General features: G+C 37.0%; 1 protein-coding gene across 2 annotated transcripts in view; it reads left to right on the top strand.

The window, feature by feature from the left end:
- Positions 1–18,860, top strand: part of LOC141494999 (contactin-4) — a 582,571-nt gene that overhangs the window by 399,220 nt on the left and 164,491 nt on the right. For both annotated transcript variants that reach the window (XM_074196081.1, XM_074196080.1), the window contains 2 exons: positions 14,423–14,559; positions 16,680–16,809. In XM_074196081.1, the coding sequence (XP_074052182.1) occupies positions 14,423–14,559; positions 16,680–16,809 (267 nt within the window). The remainder of the gene's footprint in view (positions 1–14,422; positions 14,560–16,679; positions 16,810–18,860) is intronic.

The following is an 18,860-nucleotide window of genomic DNA, read 5'->3' as shown; positions in this document are numbered from 1 at the left end:
ATATTCAACTTGATATTTATTTTAAATATATATTAAAATCAGTGATTATCAGATTCAAGAGCCAAACCCAGGTCACCTAACTCCAAATTCAGTATTCTCTTTTCAGCACAACATGACTTTGGAACATGAAATAATTCCCATTGGGTGTTCCAAATGCTCTTGTTCCCATGACCTAGCTACCTACCTTTCTGGTTTAAATATAAGAGTTATTATAATCAAAGTCTCTGGCACAGGGAGAGGGGGAGTTACCTGAGTTGTTTATCCTATCCATAAACAGTTTGTCTTTGTTAATGAGAAATCCTCTTGCCTCATCTAGATATTTTGAGTTCTGGGATTATAGGCTGTGAATATCAGTTTAGAATGCTGCCTCTCTTTTGTTTTTCCCTCACTGCAATCCCCTCCTCACCTTTCCACTTTAAAAACCACAGGTGTGCTAGGAGCTATTTCTGGCTTGATAAAATGGCAAGCTGTTCACTTCAGCACTGAAATGAATGAGCCTTCTGAATAGGCCAGCCAGGGCCTGTGTGCATTTTCAACCCCTCCTAACTTAAGATGCTGAGAAAATTGCCTCCACCAGCTACCTCACAACCTCAGCTGGAAGACCTCTGATGGTTGATATACATTGCAGATCCATGTTAGTGAGTTGCCTTATATTTTTAAGGTCTAGGGGCTTTCACAAAGCTGAACAAAATTACAAAGTTATATATTTTATTGCACCCAATATTTCATATGGTTTGCATTTATCCTGTGGTCCAGTTTTTATCAATTGGCTCAAAAGCCCCCATCTGCTTGGCCTTCTATTCCTGACCTGCTAACTGCCAGCTTACCATTACTGGATAGCTCTTAGTGTCAGTCTCTCTCTCTCTCTCTCTCTCTCTCTCTCCCCTTTCATAATCTTCTTACTTATAACTCCTCAGCCCTTGTTTCCTTTGCTTCTTCCATCTAGACCTTAAAAGTAGAGGTTTCTCCTATGACTCTATCCTTGGCAATCTTCTCTTATTTTCTTCTGTGTCTTCTTTTTGATCCCATTCCCTTTCATAACTTCAATTAGCCTCTCTAGGGAGATACTCTCTAAATTTTCAAGGTCCAACTTCTCCAGAGACCTCCAGATCTATATTCCCAGCTATCTGTTAACTGTCTCATAAGCATCTCAATCAGGTTGCAAATTCCTTGAGGGCAGAAACTATATATTTTTTTCATCTTTGTATTCCTAGTGTTTAATTCAGTGCTTATATGAAATAGGTATTTAATAAATGTTTAATTAATATGAAAGTGACAATGTACCCATCCACTTACCTATATCCTGAAATAAGTAAATTGTTATTTAAAAAACCTAGAATTCGGGGCAGCTAGTTGGTGCAGTGGATAGAGCACTGGCCCTGGAGTCAAGAAGACCTGAGTTCAAATCCAAACTTAGACACTAAATAATTACCTAGCTGTGTGGTCTTGGGCAAGCCACTTAACCCCATTGCCTTGCAAAAAAAAAAAAAAAAACTAGAATTCTACTCTAGTAAAAGCAAATATTCTTCAATTTTCTGGAAAAAGACTATTTTTTCAAAGGGTATTATTTTGCTGTCATATCAGCCATAATTCAGGAACAAAGTAAAATGAGAAAGCTCAGATATCCATCTTTTAGGAAAAGAAAAGGGCTGACTTTTGAATCAACCACAACTGTCCAAAACAGATTTGCTTCACCAGATAGTTACTCATGTTTGTTTTTCAATTTATCTTCATAGAAACAACTTTTTACACAAATAATAGTAATAATATTTAGAATAATATTTAAATAAGAATCTGTTGAATATTTTTTGTGAAATTTCTTTTCACTAAAAAGTGAATAGAGCTTCCATTCAATTAGAAGATAAAAATAATTTAATAATCCCTTTGCTAATGGGATATATTATATATGCATGATATCAAAACATTGGAATGAAAATAGGAAAGCAAATTCAATCATCCTGGTACTTTTACCTTTATCATGTCCAATTCTAGAATATAGGTAGCTATATTGGCAATTAATTAGATATTTCTAGTTCATTTCCAAAATTCAAAGAAACTTGTCAATCCATAATAACATTTATTCCCACATTTCTAAGAAGGCTACCCTGTGCATGGTAGAAAGTTTTAGATTTGAGTTTAAGATTCATCTCTGTTTTTTATTTATCCATATTCACAGAGCTGTTGATCTGGATTTAGAAGGAACCTCAGAGGCTGTCTAATTTAGCCCCTCATTTTTAATGATAATGAAATGAAACCCCAGAAAATTTAAGTAACTTTCCCAAGGTCACACAAGTAACACAAGTCAAAGGTAAAATTTTAAAACAAGCCATCTGAATCAGAACTATTTTTCTCCTGTTTTATTCTGGGTAAGGAAGGAAGTAAAGAAAGAAGGGGGAAAGGTAGGAAGTAAAACATTTAAAAACTCTAAGAAGAAAGGGAGGGAAATACACAGGAAGAAAGGGAGGAAGGAAAGAAAACAGAAAAAAGAATGAAAGGATGGAAGGAGGGAGGGAGGAAGGGAAGAAAAATTAGAAAGTTAGGAAAGATAAAAGAAGATAACACATTTGTTAAGCATCTTCTCTATGACAAGCGCTATGGAAAATACTTTATAAATAAAATCTCATTTGATCCTTACATCAAACCTGGAAGGTAAGTGCTATTATTATCCATATTTTGAAAAAGCTGTTGAAAATAGAGGTTAAATGACTTGCCCAGTGTCACACAGTAAGAGTCTGAGGCTATATATTTGAATACAGGTTTTCCTCATTCTAGTTCTATTTCTACTGTTCCACCTAATAAGCTATTTCTACCTACAAACTCTATCAATTTCCTCATAGTTAAAATGAGTTGGTCTAGATGACCTCTGAAATCTCTTTGATTTAGCAATATCCTATTATCATATAGTAAATCACTGAAGCCTCTTGCCAGGTCTCTTCTATGAAGTTGAAAGTTATTAGTAAGAATGTCCATAGATGCTATCCAAGGGATCCATGTTTTGGTGCCAAAGGCAAAAGTTGGAGGCATGATCACACTGGGGACAGTGTTTCGAAGTCTCTGGGTTCATCAAAAAGAGAATGAGAGAAGCAGATCCCAGCAGCAAGATCATTCCTCCCAGGCTGTGATTTGGCTATGTTATGACTGGGCACTAGGCAAGGTGGCACAGAGTGACCAGGAAGGAATACTACTCAAGGTAATTTAGAGTAGAGCTCTATGCTAAACAGATATATAGACTGTGTATTACTTAAGATCAGAAGGGTTTGGTTTCTTTCTTCTGTTCAATCTGACCTGGAGAGCTACAGTGGTTTGGCAGAGAACCAGTGGCAATTTTTTTAGGGCCCACAATACTCTATGGAAAGTAACAAAGGAGGAAGAAGACAACATGGAGCTCCTCATCTTCACTGGGGAGAAGGTGGGTGGGTGAGAGAGAGAAATTTCAGTACTTCATAGATCTTATAACCTTATGGATTCCTCTTAGGATGCAGAATTGTAGACCTTCTGTGACTTAAGCGTTCAATAGACCAATCAGTCCATCAACAAACATTTCTTAAGCATCAGGTCTTAGAGGACTGTTGTAAAAAAAAATACATCACCTTGTGGCCAACATGGTGAAGAGCTTGCCAAACCTAACTAAGCTGATCCTCAGAAATTTTGTTTCATTACCAGGTCTCCACTCAATGCCTCTGCTCCCAGAGTCACCAATATACCTCAAAGAGGTTTCAGAATAGGATTTTAGTGGAAGCATCCTGGAGAAAGGAGGAGAAAAATAAATGGAAATTGATCCACACACACACATGCTGGTATCCTTCATTATACGGTGACCCCAAATGCAGAATTTCACTGTGACTGAATTCATATATCAGGAAACAGATTTGTTACATACTGACTTAAATTCACATTTACAGAGCTTTGCCTAGATCTAAGTGCCTTGATCTACATGTTTAGAAGGCTTCTTGGACTCCCTATGGTGTTCCATAGTGTCTGATGATGTTTTGTAGATTGCTTTTAGGGTTTGTTTGTTTTTAAATAAAAATACAAAGTTAAGCCCAGCAGGAGAAAAGTCTCAGGGTTTTGTTTTGTTTTACTGCAAAATAAAGGGCTCTAGCCTTTCGGAACAGGAAGGGAAAGATTGAGGACTTAAACTATAGGTGGTAGCTGAGTTGATAGGTGAAAAGAGAATCTCAGGGATTCTACCCAAGGCAATTGGGAGTCCAAGCTCTGGCGGTCTGAGAAGGTCTTTGTACTAACCAACTGTCTAAGGAAGGAAAGAGACCAAATGAAAATGCTAGATGAAACAATTGAGAAGAAGGAGGAGGAGGAAGAGGAGGAAGAGGAACAGTAGAAGTAATGGAAATATTGGGAGTAGGAGTAATAGCAACTCATAAGTAAATGTATTGTTGCTGTTCAGTCATTTCTGTTGCATTTAATTCTTCAATTTGGAGTCTTCTTGGCAAAGATACTGGAGCGGTTAGCCATTTCCTTCTCCTGCTCATTTTATAGAAGAAGAAACAAAGGCAAACAGGTTTAAGTGACTTGTCCAGGGTCATTCAGAGCGTAAGTGTCTCTGAGGTCAGATTTGAATTCAGGAAGATGGATGTTTGTGATTTCAGGTCTAGTACTCTATCTACTGAGAACTATATTGTGTGTGTGTGGGGGGGCTGCTTTGGAACTCAGGTGTTCCTGATTCTAGGCTTGATATTTTAGGTACTATGCCACCTAGTTGATATGTGTGTATCCATGTGTATGCATGTAGGTATATGTGTGTGGATATCTCCTTGTGTGTATGTTCATGTGTGTGCATATGTATGGGCGTATATATTCCTGCTGAACAAAGTTCTTTCCTTTTTATTTTGTAAAGTTGATGACATAAGTGTTATTTCACCATTTATAGGTGACAAAACTAGTTTAGAGGGCAAATCATGTCTCATTGATTCATTTTATTCTCATGACCTAAAAAGGTAATTGCAAATTACAGATAGATTTTAAAGATCAAGAAACTGGGACCGGAAAAAAATAACTGATTTGTCCAAGGTCACAAAACTATTGTGGGGGGCTGAATTTGAACTCAGATTTCCCTGAATCTGAGACTTGTATCATATCCATTCAACCATGTAAGTACTATTATAGTCCTTACCCATAGAGTTGCTTTGAGACCCAATTGAAGTAAATTTTTAAAAGTGTTTTAAAATGGAATACATATGTATATAAACACAAATATATAAACATATATCTATATTACCTCTAATGCTATGCACATGCAAAATGATAGTGTTGTGGTGGTGGTGATATGAGATGATGGCAGCATATTTAGAGGTAAGAATTAGTTGAACATAAGACCAGGAGGGTAGATTGGGACAAAATAGCTGAGGACTTTGAATTCCTGGTTGAACATAGAGATCTTAGCAGTTATGTTCTCATCTTATTTATTAATATACCTAGACTAGAAAAACAAAAATATAAACATAATCAATTAGGGCAATGGTTCTTTTTAACTATCACTATTATCAGTGTTACCTGACCAGGGATGTTATGTACAGAAGGGCCAAAGGAACAAGCAAGTTTCTCTTGAGCAGTGCTTATTGAAGGATGGATCCCGTGGATAGGGACACTGTCATATGCCCCAGTGATGGGAGTTTATGATGAGACGGTAAGGTCGAATACCTGAATGTAAGAGTGAAGTCAAATGCAGCAGAAAATTTAAAAAGCATTTAGATAAAAGAGGGACATTGATAGAAGAATGTAAAACCCATAATTTGCAGTAATTAGGAAGACATGTAGAAGGTGCTGAGGAAGGAAAATGATATGATGCTTGAGAGCAATCCTTGATGTTGTGTGTGGAAAAATTGAGAGGGTGGAGATCGAGGGATTTAGAGGTCTATCATGACTCAGGGTAGAGAGGAAGGGTTTAACAAAAGGGGTTCGTGTGTGCATTTGTTCTGAGTTCCTGCCAGGTCACCCCATGCCATGTCAGTAAAGTCTGGGTCTTTGGCACCCCTTGCTCCTTTTTCTTAGATCTTCTGGTCCCTGTGACCAAGGTGTGTTTCTGCCAAGTGTAGAGTGTGCTCATGTGGTGGTAGAGGATTTCTCCAAAGATTCCAGATAACTCACTTTTCCCTGGTCTCCACCCTTAATCATAGTATGCCCACTGCCAGAGAGGAAGAGTAAGGGGGTATGTCCTTTGGGTTTGGTAAGGTTATTTGCCACCCACGTGATGGTTCTGATGGGTCCCATATGCTCATGCCCATGGTCTGGCTCATCATTCCCTCTCAACTGTTTGCCTTGGCAGGGGCTCACCTTTCTTTAACATTTGGATTTGAAGTTTACAGGTGTGCTGGAGTTGGAAGTCAAAATCTTTGAACTCTGGTTGCAGAGCTTTGTAGAATCAACCATCAAGTGACAGGTTAGCTTTTGCCCAACTGTTGAAAACTTTTTACCAAATATTATCATTCTGATGATTAGACCATCAAGAGACAAGTTTGCTTTACCCTACTGTTGAAAGATTTTCACCATAAAAATTACCATATTGACAATTAGACCATCAAGAGACAGGTTAGCTTTATCCTATTGTGCCAAGTTGTCACCATAAAAGTATTGTACTGAGGTTATGCCTAGAGCAACTATAATGGCTTATTACCTCAATAATATTAGAAAGGTCTGCATCTAAAAGTCCAAGGTTTCCCACTCTCAGCACCAGATGTCCTCTTTCCTCCACTTCATGCCACAAAACCTCATGTACTTATCACTTTATCAGCCCTTGATGACATGATAGTCTTCAATTGCAAAAGGCAACAATTAAGCAATCATGAAATATTTCATCAGAAGGAGTCTGACTTGGATGTTGTTTTGAAGGAAAGAAATGAATAGATGATGGCAATGTTTTAAGTATGAGATGTTGGGAACTTAAGAGTTCAGATAGCTAGGATAAGAGAGTCAGATTGGGGATGAACATACAATGCAAAAACCATGACAATTGCTCTGATTATAATTCCACTGAAAGCAGAGATGTGAGGAGTAGCTGGGTGGTACTGTGTACTCAGGCTTTGGAGTTAGGAGACTCTGAGTTCAAATCCAGTCTCAGACACTTACTAGCTATGTGATCTTGAGCAAGGCACAACTCCAATTGTCTCAAAAAAACAAACAAAAAACCCATAGATGTGTGTCCTTAAGATTTTTTCAGCCTTACAATGTAAAATAATGTAACTATAAAAATACATGTCATATATAATTTTATACTCAGCAAGGGGTGTTGGGAAAAGGGTTGAAGCTGGAGTTACAGGACCTGATTATGATAACATTGAACCTTTCTGGATATCACTATCATTATTGTTAAAAATGAGGGGATTGCAATATTATATCTAAGATCCCTTCCAACTCCAAATTTATGTTCCTGTTTATGATCAGGTAAAGAAGCAGAATGGTATCATAAATAAAGGAAATGGAAACGAAAAGACCTGTCTCTAATATATGCTAGCTGGGTGACCATGAGTCAGTCACTTAATCCCTCAGTGCCCCAGGCAACTTCCTAAAATTATAAATTGCAGATGAGTTGCTGATCTGTGCATTCATAGAAAGAGTTTACAAATTGATCCAAATTGACAGTTATCTACTCTGCTGAAATCATAAGTCCAGAAGAAAAAAAGCAACCAAGCAAAAAAATGACCAAGAAAGATTTTTCTTGAAATAAAAAAGCTCACACACACACACACACACACACACACACGTATATAAACCAACCCACTTTTTATTGTTTGTACTTCCTATAACACATCTAATAGGTCCAAAGCCTGTAAGTTAATCAATGAAGTTACTTGATGCTGGGAATTTGTCCGTAAGGAAATTGAATAATTAGGCAACTATGAAACATTGGTTTCTGTTTCACCCACTAAGCTTCCATTCTAGCCGAAGAATAAATCATTAGAAAATAAAAAAGCTTAACCAGTTCAAGTGAGTAAAATGGATGAACTTTGATGTTGTATAGCAGACCTGTACTTTGTGGTTATCAAAAAAAAGATGAAAATGAATGACTAATGCATCTATCCAGGGCCCTGCCATGTCACGAGTTCACAGAATAGTACAATTATTTAAGCTTACAATATGAAATGTATAACTTAAGAAAAATAAATTTAAAAAGACTTGTGTTTTCTAGCATGCAAGTTTATCTTCTTATTCCCAAACCATTAAAAGGACTAGAAAGACAAAGCATAATCTGTCTGGCTTAGAAAGATGTGTTTTTACAATATTGCAGAAGAAAAAACATTTAGATATAGTGTTTCTCTGAAATAATAACAAAGGACCATAACTATTCTTCATGCTTCTTTTCATATTTCAAATAAATAGCTCTACTCTTCTCCTACTCATTATTGGTCCTATTCCCTTCAATGTCCTGGAAGACCTCACCCTGCAGATTTTTCCCTTTTTTTTTTCCACATGTCTTCAATCTCACCATCTCCTTTCAACCAGCCTCACTGACACCTTTCAATCCACTTATCCCTTCTGCTGAGGCAGACCATGTACTTTTCATACCTTAGTGAATGAGCTCTGTGGGTTGTCACACTTGTGATCAGACTGGAGATGGGTCTCAAAACCTTCACTCAATTGACCTGCAAATGATAATGCTTAGCCCCCAGATGCCATAATGGTCCAGCCCTAAAAAATCATTCTAGTTTGGTGGGCTGCAACCAGAATGGGATCCATTTCCATAGCTTTTGGCAGATCAGGATCTGCTTCCTGATGGGCTGACTTCATAAAGGACTTTGGTGATTTCATTATTAAGATTCTTGAAAGTGTGACTATCTGATGCCCCTACATCCTCAGTATCCTCCCTCTACTCACGAAGCTGAACTCCCAGCACAATATTGAAACTATTCTCTTTGAGTTCAAAGGTAACCCCCTGATAATCTACTTCATGAGGTAGAGAACATAGTGTACTGCATGGGTCTCTAGGAGAAGAAGTGCCACATTCAAACCTAGCTCCAACTCTTACTGGATGACCAGAGGCAAGTGGTAACCTCTCTGATCCTCAGTGAGCTATTAATCTGAAAGTGAGAAAAATGTCCAAGAAAAATTAGGGTACTATATACATGTGAACGTGTAAAAATAATAACATTGTGCTAGGATAATATCATTCTGGACACTTGATCTCAAGTCTTCTTAGCTCCAATGTTAGCTTTCTATCCATTTCACCACATTATCTTTCTCTGCTATGATAATATTTTTATAACTATTAGGGTTGTCCACCTTCTGTCCATTTATCTATTTCTATATGTCAATTAATCATCATTACTGTTAATAAATATTATAGCTTTAAGTGTTCTGATAAATGTCTATCCATCTATTTCTATACCTATATTTCTGTCAATTATCATCATTGTTAATAAGTATTATAATTATTAGAATTACTGTATTGATTATTATAATTAGTTATTAATAATGAACACATATATACAATGGTAATATAGAGAGCTATAAAGTTTATTATGTTATTGTTTATATACAAAGAACCAATGAGGTGAAATGACAGGCAGCCTTGTAATCAAGAAGTCCAAGATTTAAGTAAACTTTCTGATATGTATTTGCCCTATGATAGAGCTAGTCATTTAATTTCTCTCTATTCTCAGCCAGTTCTCTAGGAATATAACTTACCAGCTCTATAATTCTTCACCAGGAGCCCTATGCACTGATAAAAACCCATTTCTGATTTTATAAATATATTCATATTATAAATTTATAAATGTATCCATGTACATGCATATATATATATATATATAGATATAGATATAGATATATATATGCATACATTTACATCCATAGGACATCTCTACCTATGTGACTTCAGTTTTGGTCCCAAACACACCCACTTATCTTTCCCTCTAAAGGTTTAACTTCAGTTGATCACATATGCAGCTTCCACCTCAAACAATTCTCTATTTTTGCAAAGATAGGTTTATCCTTGGCTGTGTTGTATTATACTGGCACAAAGAATTAGATAAACAGAAAGACAGACAGGTTATCAGATGATAGGTGCATAAGTAGATGGATAGATAGTGAGGCAGAACACTTATTAAGAATTTTTTTTTAATGTGCTAGACATTGCACTAAGCCTCTGAGAATTCGGGATCACCTCTGTGCCAGTATGAGGGAATGGAGGAAAACAATTATCTCATAGAATTATAGTCTTATAGCTGAAAGAGAGCTCAGAGGCCAAAGAGTCCAACCTTCTCATTTTACAACTATGAAAACTGAAGCCCAGGAATATTCTGTAAATCTACTTGTCCAAGGTCACATGAGTAATAACTGCCAATGGCAGATTTTCTAATTGTGTGTAAATTTTTTATTACAGTCTTCTGAATTTATTGTCCTCAGTCCATTGTTCAGATGATGTCTATTGTCATTTTAACTGCTATTCTTGTCTTTGAAGTTTGCAATTTTTTTGAAAGCATTTTACAAAATTCTCCCAAGGGATGAGTCAGACCCTGATGTTATCATGACCAACACACAGAGGAGCCATTGTATATCCTTGAAAGGAACTTGAACTCTAGCCGTGTTGGATGAAAGGGAGTGCGCTATTGAAGACATTTAATTAGGTGGAATTATGCAAGGTCCTTTCAATACCCTCTCCAGCTTCTTCCCTCATTTGCTATCTCAAGGTTTTTTTACTTCAAATTTTCCATAGTTTGGAAATAAACAATGAATGAGTCTAATTGTAACTATCAATCTATGTCATTGAAATCTATCCCTACCTCTTTGGTGTGTTGATGCTTCCTTTTGAATAGCAACTTGACTTTGCTTCCACAGTTACATTCGCCCTTCTGTTTTTTAAGTCCCTTTGAAAAGTTTGACTCAGTATTTAGTATTCTGTTCAAACTTCTGCAGCTTTTCTTATTTGCCTTGTTTTTTACAGACTCTGCAGGGGGTAAATATTCAGTGGGTTGCATGCAAAATTAGGTGGATATCTGCCATCAGCCATAACAGGGTTATGCATCAAATTCTCCAAACAGAACACAAAAAGGTATCTACCTTGTGAACTCCCCTTGGATTAGCAGTTGGAAGACAGAGAACAATGATAGACTTGGGCATGTTTTTAGGCTAATGACTATAAACCAGCTCTCCCCAATTCAAGCTAATATTTATTGATGCTCTTTTTATTTTTTCCCAAAGCCTATCCTTTCAACCTTTTCTCATCTGCAACTACACATCATCCCAACCTGAAAGGGATTTACAAAAATGTGTTTTGGCTCTTTACAAAACATGAAATTTTCTTATCTGATTATAGAAAGAAAAAAGGTTAAAGCAACATTATACAGAAGCCTGGAGACCTCTACTGGCAATGCTATTTGTTAAATTATTTCCTTGTTTGGGTATTATCAAAAAGGGAAGATATCTCAATTTCATTTCAGTACTAGTCTCCCCCCCCCTTTGAATTAAATTGTGGACATGTATATCTGAAACCAAGCTAAGGAAAGATGAGGATGCTAAAACAGCTACAAATGTGTTAAAATCATTCTCTGAATGTTTTATAAAATCCTATAAAATTTGAGATTCCAAAGAAAACAGATTATATTGAAATAACATGAAATTGTTCCCATCCAAGTTCACAAGCGCCCTGAAATAAAAAGCCTGATGAGCTTTTCCCAAATCATATTGGGCTCTAATTGCAAAGTAATAGGTGTGCATTGGTAGGTGTTATAATACTAGGGTACTGTGAGCAATTAATGTTCCAAAAATAGTAACCATCCTTCTGATAATTCCCAACATTATTCTCCATTGTCTGTGACCTCAAAAGCGACTGCTCAAGAACGTCTGATCAGTCCACCGACCATGGCAGAGGGAGTCATGTGTTGGGTAATGACGTAGCTGTCTTTAAATGTATAATGTTATCCTATGGAACCTGGAATTAACAATCCCTCTTTGTTCAGAACAATTGAATAAATGCCTTTGTTGAAACATTCAAACATCCTTAATCCTTTTTGGTGTGACCCTTTTTGCACAGTCTAGTGAAGCCTAAGGATCCTTTATGAGGAAAATATTTTAAGAATCATATAAAGCATAAAAATACGTAGAATTGCAAAGGAAACAAATTATGCTAGAATAGATGGATTTTTTTTTCCTTTCCAAGTTCACAAGCACACTTAAATCTATGTCACCCAGGTTAAAACCCGCCTTGTTCAATTAAACCTTTTCTTTTGCTAATTAGAAAACTGGACCAGGGGAAAAAGCTTGATATACTCAAGGATACATAAGCAATTCAGGGCAGAGTTGGGACTTGAATCTAAGCTTTTCTAGTGGCCTGGAGGGTCCTGCTTCTTCCGCTACTTGTCACTACTAATAACTTGATATTAATGTAGTGTTTGAACTTTACATACATTATCTCATTGAGCCTCCCAACGTGCTCTTAGATTTCCCATTTTATAGATGAGGAAACTGAGACTGGGAGGCTAGGTGTTCCTAAAACCACAAGTTTCTCAGATGGGATATGAAGTTGTTTTCTTTACTCCAAATGGAGTTGTCATCTGCTATCCCGTTCTGCCTCTACTCTACCATAACAAATATAGAGTGAAATGAAAAGCCACAAAGGAATGGAATTGCTAAATGTCATGAAAATATTTTCCCCGAGAAAAGTGGCCCAATGAAAAATGGAAGCTCATTATTATAGTGACCATATTTTAAAGACGAAATGATCTGAAGTCAGTATTCTTAGCCAGCTTCTAGGAACTACTTATGGGTCCATCTTGATTGGTCATTTTGTGAGGAAAGAGGAGAGGACATAGGAAATGTGGAGATAGAATTAGGAAGATAGAATTAGAAAGAGGACTCAAGACTGACACTAAAATTGCCAAGGGTCTGAAAACGCCAACAGGTGAAGGAGGATTCTATGTCAGTCATGTCCCTAGAAGGTGACAGAACAAGTCTATGCCTGGGCAATGTTTTTAATCCAGGTAAACAATCAGATGGGTGATAGGTGGAATGAAAATTTTAATGAGTCAGGTTTAAATCTAAAGGAAGATCTAAAAAACATTTCATCTAAGTCTGTTATTTTACAGATGATGAAATTTAGGTCCAGAAGTAAAGTAACCTGCCCAGAATTACATGAGAAATTAGGAGCAGAGTTGGTGAGTCATTCAACAAGAATTTATTAAGAGTTTCTTAAGTCATAAACCTTGAGAATAAAGAAAAATAGCCCATGCCCTTAAGATGTTTACATTCTAACGCGGGGAAGACAAGACAGAAAAAAAGCAAAAAATAGGTTGGAAGGAGACAAAGATATCCAGGGAAAGAGCATAGTAGGAAAAATCTAAAATGCAACATATTTCTGGCTTGGACAATCCCCTGAAATGGAGGTTCTTGGAGGAGTCATCCAATGAGACAGAGGTCATGTCTAACCTGTGAATTCTAGGTCTAGGAAAGGACAGCTAGGTGACTTAGTGGACAGAGCACTGGTCTTGGAGACAGGAGGATGGAAATTCAAATCAACCTCTGATACTTGATACTTACCAGCTGTGTGACCTTGGGTAAGTCACTTAACCCTGATTGCCTGGTATCCAGGGCCATCTCCAGTTGTCCTGATTCATATCTGACCATTGAACCAGGAAGCTCTGGAGGAGAAAGAGAGGCTGGTGATTTAGCAAAGCATCCCCTCACCATGTGTTTGTCATGGCATCACCCTCCCTTATGTCACGGTCTTCTTCAAGAGTGAAGGACAAACATCAATCTTTAGGATCAAGAGATTTCAGATCCATGATATAAGAAGTCCAGAGGGCAACCTGGAGAGGAATGAGGGCTAGAATTTAAATTCAGGATCTTTGACCCCCAAATCTAGGACTGGCTCTTTCCACCGCATCATGGTGCTTGAACATAGTCTATGGGTTATATGGAAATGGCAGGATCAGAGTCATGTATCTTATTTTTTGGAAAAGATGGTATGTTAGTATATATATATATATATATATATATATATATATGTATGTATGTATAAGAATATATTTGTATATTCATATATTTATTTAAAGCATAGTAGTATGCTGTTAGATTGATAGATCGATGGATCGACAGCTATTATGCTTATGCACATATCTGATAATTCCACAAACTTTGTGAGGAGGCATAATGATTTTTCCAGGCTGAATATGAGAATACATTCCTAAATACTTGTACGCATGTAAACATGGCCCAGGGTTGTTATTTGTTGACAGTAACTAGTACAGTTAGCTCCTTCTCAACTAATTGCTGCCACTCTAAGACACTGCCCAGATACACAAGGCCTGGACTGAGGGTCATGTGTACCGTCATCTTGGGAAATAGGAAAAATAAGCAAGTAGCTTTTAATTTCATCATTCTCTGAAAGATCATCCTAGAGACAAAAGATTGACTAACACTGAAACAGACTTCTCATGAGTTTTTGGCTTTTTATTTTTTTTTAATTTTGTAGCTCAGCCTAACTGGATCCAAAAAATAAATGATATCCATGTGGCCATCGAAGAAAGTATCTTTTGGGAGTGCAAAGCAAATGGAAGACCAAAGCCTACATACAGGTGGCTAAAAAATGGGGAACCATTACTAACTCAGGTAAGAACAATGAGGATAATAGAGTATGGATGACAAGTTTAATATTTAATACTGCCATACTTCTATGATAATGGAAGAATCACAAGGCATTTCTAACATCCAAACTGATTGACATGACATGATGACTATAGAGAAAGTTAATGATGTTGTTAAAGATCCTGGCACATGGTAGATGTTTCATATTAACTGATGGGTTGCATGAGGATATTAAGTGAGAAGCAACATGATGGAGCAGATGGAGAGCTGGCAGTAGAGTCAGGACAATCTGGGTTCAAGTATTGTCTCAGTCTTATTAACTATCTGATCATGGACATATCACTGAGGAATACACTAGGCAAATCTCAAAGAATCTAAGTTAGAGATGAGTTGTCAGTCTACGTTGATGAAGGAAGATTCCCTGCTGAGAGTTCCCCACATCAATGAAATCACATTGGTTTGTATATCCCCTATTCAAAATTGTTCTGAACACAGAAGAAATAGAATCAGAAGTAGAAAATAATCCATACCCTCAAGAGACTTAACATGTTTTTTTCACGATACAAGCAAAATAGAGTGCTGAACCTGAAATCAAGTTCTAATCTCAGACATTCACAGATATAGCTATGTGATCTTAGACAAGTCACTTAACCTCTATCTGCCTCTTTTTCCTCATCTCTAAAATAGTGAATAATAGAACCTACCTTTCAGAGTTTTTGAATGAGATTATATTACTTAAAAGAAAAAATATGGAGAGGTAAGTGAAGATAAATGCTTTATATGGATTGAGGGGATCCAGAAAGAAGAATGAAAGTCTTTTTTCATTTGACTATAGCACATATCACTTTCTAGGCAAAGAAAAATTGGTGTGATAACATTTAGAATGGAAATCGAAATTTAAGGAGGCCCCAATGAAAGACCCCAAATGAAATCAGGAAGCCTTAGGGTGAAGAACGATTGTCTCGATTTAATTTCCTATGCTTTATTTTCAAACCGAACTTCAAAAGTTAAAGGAAATTTGACATTTCATTGGGTCTTGAGGAGTGAGTCAATTTTTCACGTTGGAATTTTTTCCCACATAGGTCACCTAGGGAAAGGGCTCTGCTCTAAGCAATGGCATGAGGAACAGCCTAAAGATTAATGCTACACAAAAGAAAGGAAAGAAAGAATTGTTTTTACCTTCCCTTGCCCCACACACTCCCTTCCTTTCACCAGAGGGTATCCTGTCAGTCCCATGATTCTCTCAATTATAAAGCCAAACGAAAACAAATGACTGTTGTGAAGGTATGAAGGTAATGGCATTTTTCTCCCTTGGCTTAATGTGAGGGAACATGGATCCCTAGATTTGATCAAAACCTAATAAGTGTCTACCTGCACTAAATTGCCCCCCTCCAGCAAGGCAAAATCCAATGTTTTCTTCATGTTATTTCTTTATTTTTTTAAATGGCGGCTCTCTAGGGAAGGGGGAAGAACTACTTTTTTGCACTTATGAAAATGAATAACACATATCACGTATCCTTGGGCTGATAAATGAGACTTGAGTCTTTTGTTCCACACACTAATTTCACATGCTTTGTGTTGGCCACCAGCAGATGGTCCTGAACTTAAATCATGTTAGTGGCAGAAATAAAGTAAAGGACCATTAAATTATTAACATAGACTTTTTTTAGTAAACTTCAGCCCATATTAAATGTTTCTCTCTACACCATCTGAGATGATCACATTCCGATTAACCTTCTAAGTCATGCCCTCCAATAATTTGAATGTTTTAAATGCCCTAGACAGTAGAGTTGGCGGCATTTTTTCCAAGCTCATCCAGAACCTGAGAATAGAAAGGCATTTTAAATTTCACGTTCATCTACTTGGAGGGGATATTAATCTGAATGGTTTCAGTATTAAATCAATGAGAACTCAGGAGAGTACTACAATTTAAATTCCATTTGCCAGCTGATGTACTAGTGATTCCATTTAGCATCTGACCCAACGCAAATTCAGTTGACAGACAAATAGATCATGAGATGTAAATTGCTTGTATGACTGCCATTTTCTTCTTGTTTTGTCCCCCTCCATATGATATAGAGTTAGGATGGTTTCGAGACCTGAGTTGTAGAGGGTTATATTTTTACTTCTTGCTGTTTTTATAGGACAGAATTCAAATCGAGCTTGGGACACTAAACATTACTACCGTGAACCTCTCTGATGCAGGCATGTATCAATGTGTGGCTGAAAACAGACATGGAATTATTTTTGCCAGTGCAGAACTTAGTGTGATTGGTGAGTAATTTTCTTTATGAAGGAAAAAAATGTAATTTAATTTATTTTTAAAATACACCCCCTTCCTAAACAAATATATCATTTGCCAAGCTTGTGTTCATGCAAAGATAATACAAAGAAATTCTTCTGGCAGAAGATAGGTTGCCTGGAGAATGCTCCATATGGTCTTTAAGCAAAATAAACAGAAACATTTCTTAATAGAGCTTCCCTCCCACACCCCCAATGATTTCTGTTGGGAACACAGATCATTCACTGCTCATTTTTATGGCTACATTGACCTCAAGAAAATGAAAGATCTGAATTGTATTGAAGCCAAAGACCTAAGTTCAAATGCTGCCGCTGTTCCTACCAGTGTGATCTTGGGAAATCATTTCTGTTCTCTGGGCCTCAATTTCATGAAAGGATTTAGGCAAAATGATCTCTGAGGTCCCTTCCAATTTTAAATTCATGTTACTGCAATGTAACTCTCCTATAACTTCAGTTCAGAGTGAAGAATTATGAAAAAGATGATTGGATTTGGATTTGACATTACCAAATAAATCTGTAACATGGTGGCAAGCAACTCTACTCATTCTTTACAATATCATTTAATTGGCCCAGGCAGCTCAGAAAATCTTCCATATGCATCATCTTCTCTGTATTTTAGCTATGGATTTGTTTAGTATCCTGGCCTAGATTCTCACCATTACTTGACAAGTGTCCATTTTAAAATAAATTTATTTTAGCATGTGCCAAGGCCAAATATAATAAGGAAGAGGAACTCCATGGGGGGGGGTGCTATGTTAACAGCATAAATTCATATCTAATGATTTCACTGCTCCTTCAGATTTCTGTGCATCTATGTACCTTGATTAGTGCAGATAAGAGCCTATGATAAGCTCAAAAAACATTACAATAATGGTCAACATCATGGAAGTATTTTACCCAAATAACTACAATTTGATAAGCTCAAGAATCTTAATGATCATTCATGAGGTTATTGTAAGTGAGTGGTCCTGGCACCTCAAGCTTCTGCTCTAAAGTTAATTTAATTCAATTCACTGTACTTTTGGTAAGTAAATGCTGTGTGAGAGGGAGTGTGGTATAAGGGTGAGAATTCTAGCCTGGAAGGACATGAAGATCTCAGCTAAGGTCTGCCCTGACAAATGCTTGCTGTATGATCTGGAATAAATCACTTTACCTCTCAGTGCCCTTGATAACTCTCTAAAACTATCTGTTGATCGGCAAGGGTAGCAGAAATCACTAACCCCCAATTTCCTACACTGATGAAACCATGGATCTGGGGGAAAGACCAAAAAATGTGCCAGGACACAAATACAAAATCTTAATAATGTTTGACCCCAAAGAGTTGATATTCTACTGAGAGAGAAAGAATATATAGACAGAGGAGTTAGTATAAAATACAAGCCAAATATATTCAAACTCATTTTAGAAGAAGAAGGCAGCCTAGCTAGAGAGAGGAGGACCTGAATTCAAATTTGACCTCAGATACTTATGACCTGAGCAATTTACTTAACCTCTGTTTGCCTTAATTTGTTAAAGAAGGAAATGGCAAACCGCTCCAGTGGCTTTGCCAACAAAATTCCATAGACAGTATTGGTCTAATATTGTCCATAGGGTCACAGAGAGTCAGTCAGGACTTAATGATTGAACAATAACAAAATTTTAGAAGAGGAGAAGATCAATTGGGGTGATCATGAAAGGTCTTTTGAGACTTGACTTGAATGGAGTTAGAGGTTCACCAAGGCAAAAGTAAAGATTTAATCCCAGGGAAAAGCATGGGCAAAAGCATGGATTTGGGACTGGAATATCCTGTAGCCAGAATGGCAAGACCTTTCACATGATTGTGGCTTGCATCCACTGAGATGCAAAAGCAATAAAATGAGAGTAGATGAGAAATGTGAAAGTTTTCAGACTTTATCTTCCTTCCTCCTACTATGATCAGTTTAAGAGACACTGGTTGGAGAAGACAAATCTATTGACTCTAAGAGTCCATGGGACTATGGTTTCCCAGGATATAACTAATATTTCCATTCTTCATAAATCTGAGA

The sequence above is a fragment of the Macrotis lagotis genome, chromosome 8 (genome assembly GCF_037893015.1).
Source record: "Macrotis lagotis isolate mMagLag1 chromosome 8, bilby.v1.9.chrom.fasta, whole genome shotgun sequence".
Lineage (NCBI taxonomy): Eukaryota > Metazoa > Chordata > Mammalia > Peramelemorphia > Peramelidae > Macrotis > Macrotis lagotis.
The sequence above is the reverse complement of the archived record's forward strand: the minus strand, read 5'-3'. Positions and strand labels throughout refer to the sequence as shown.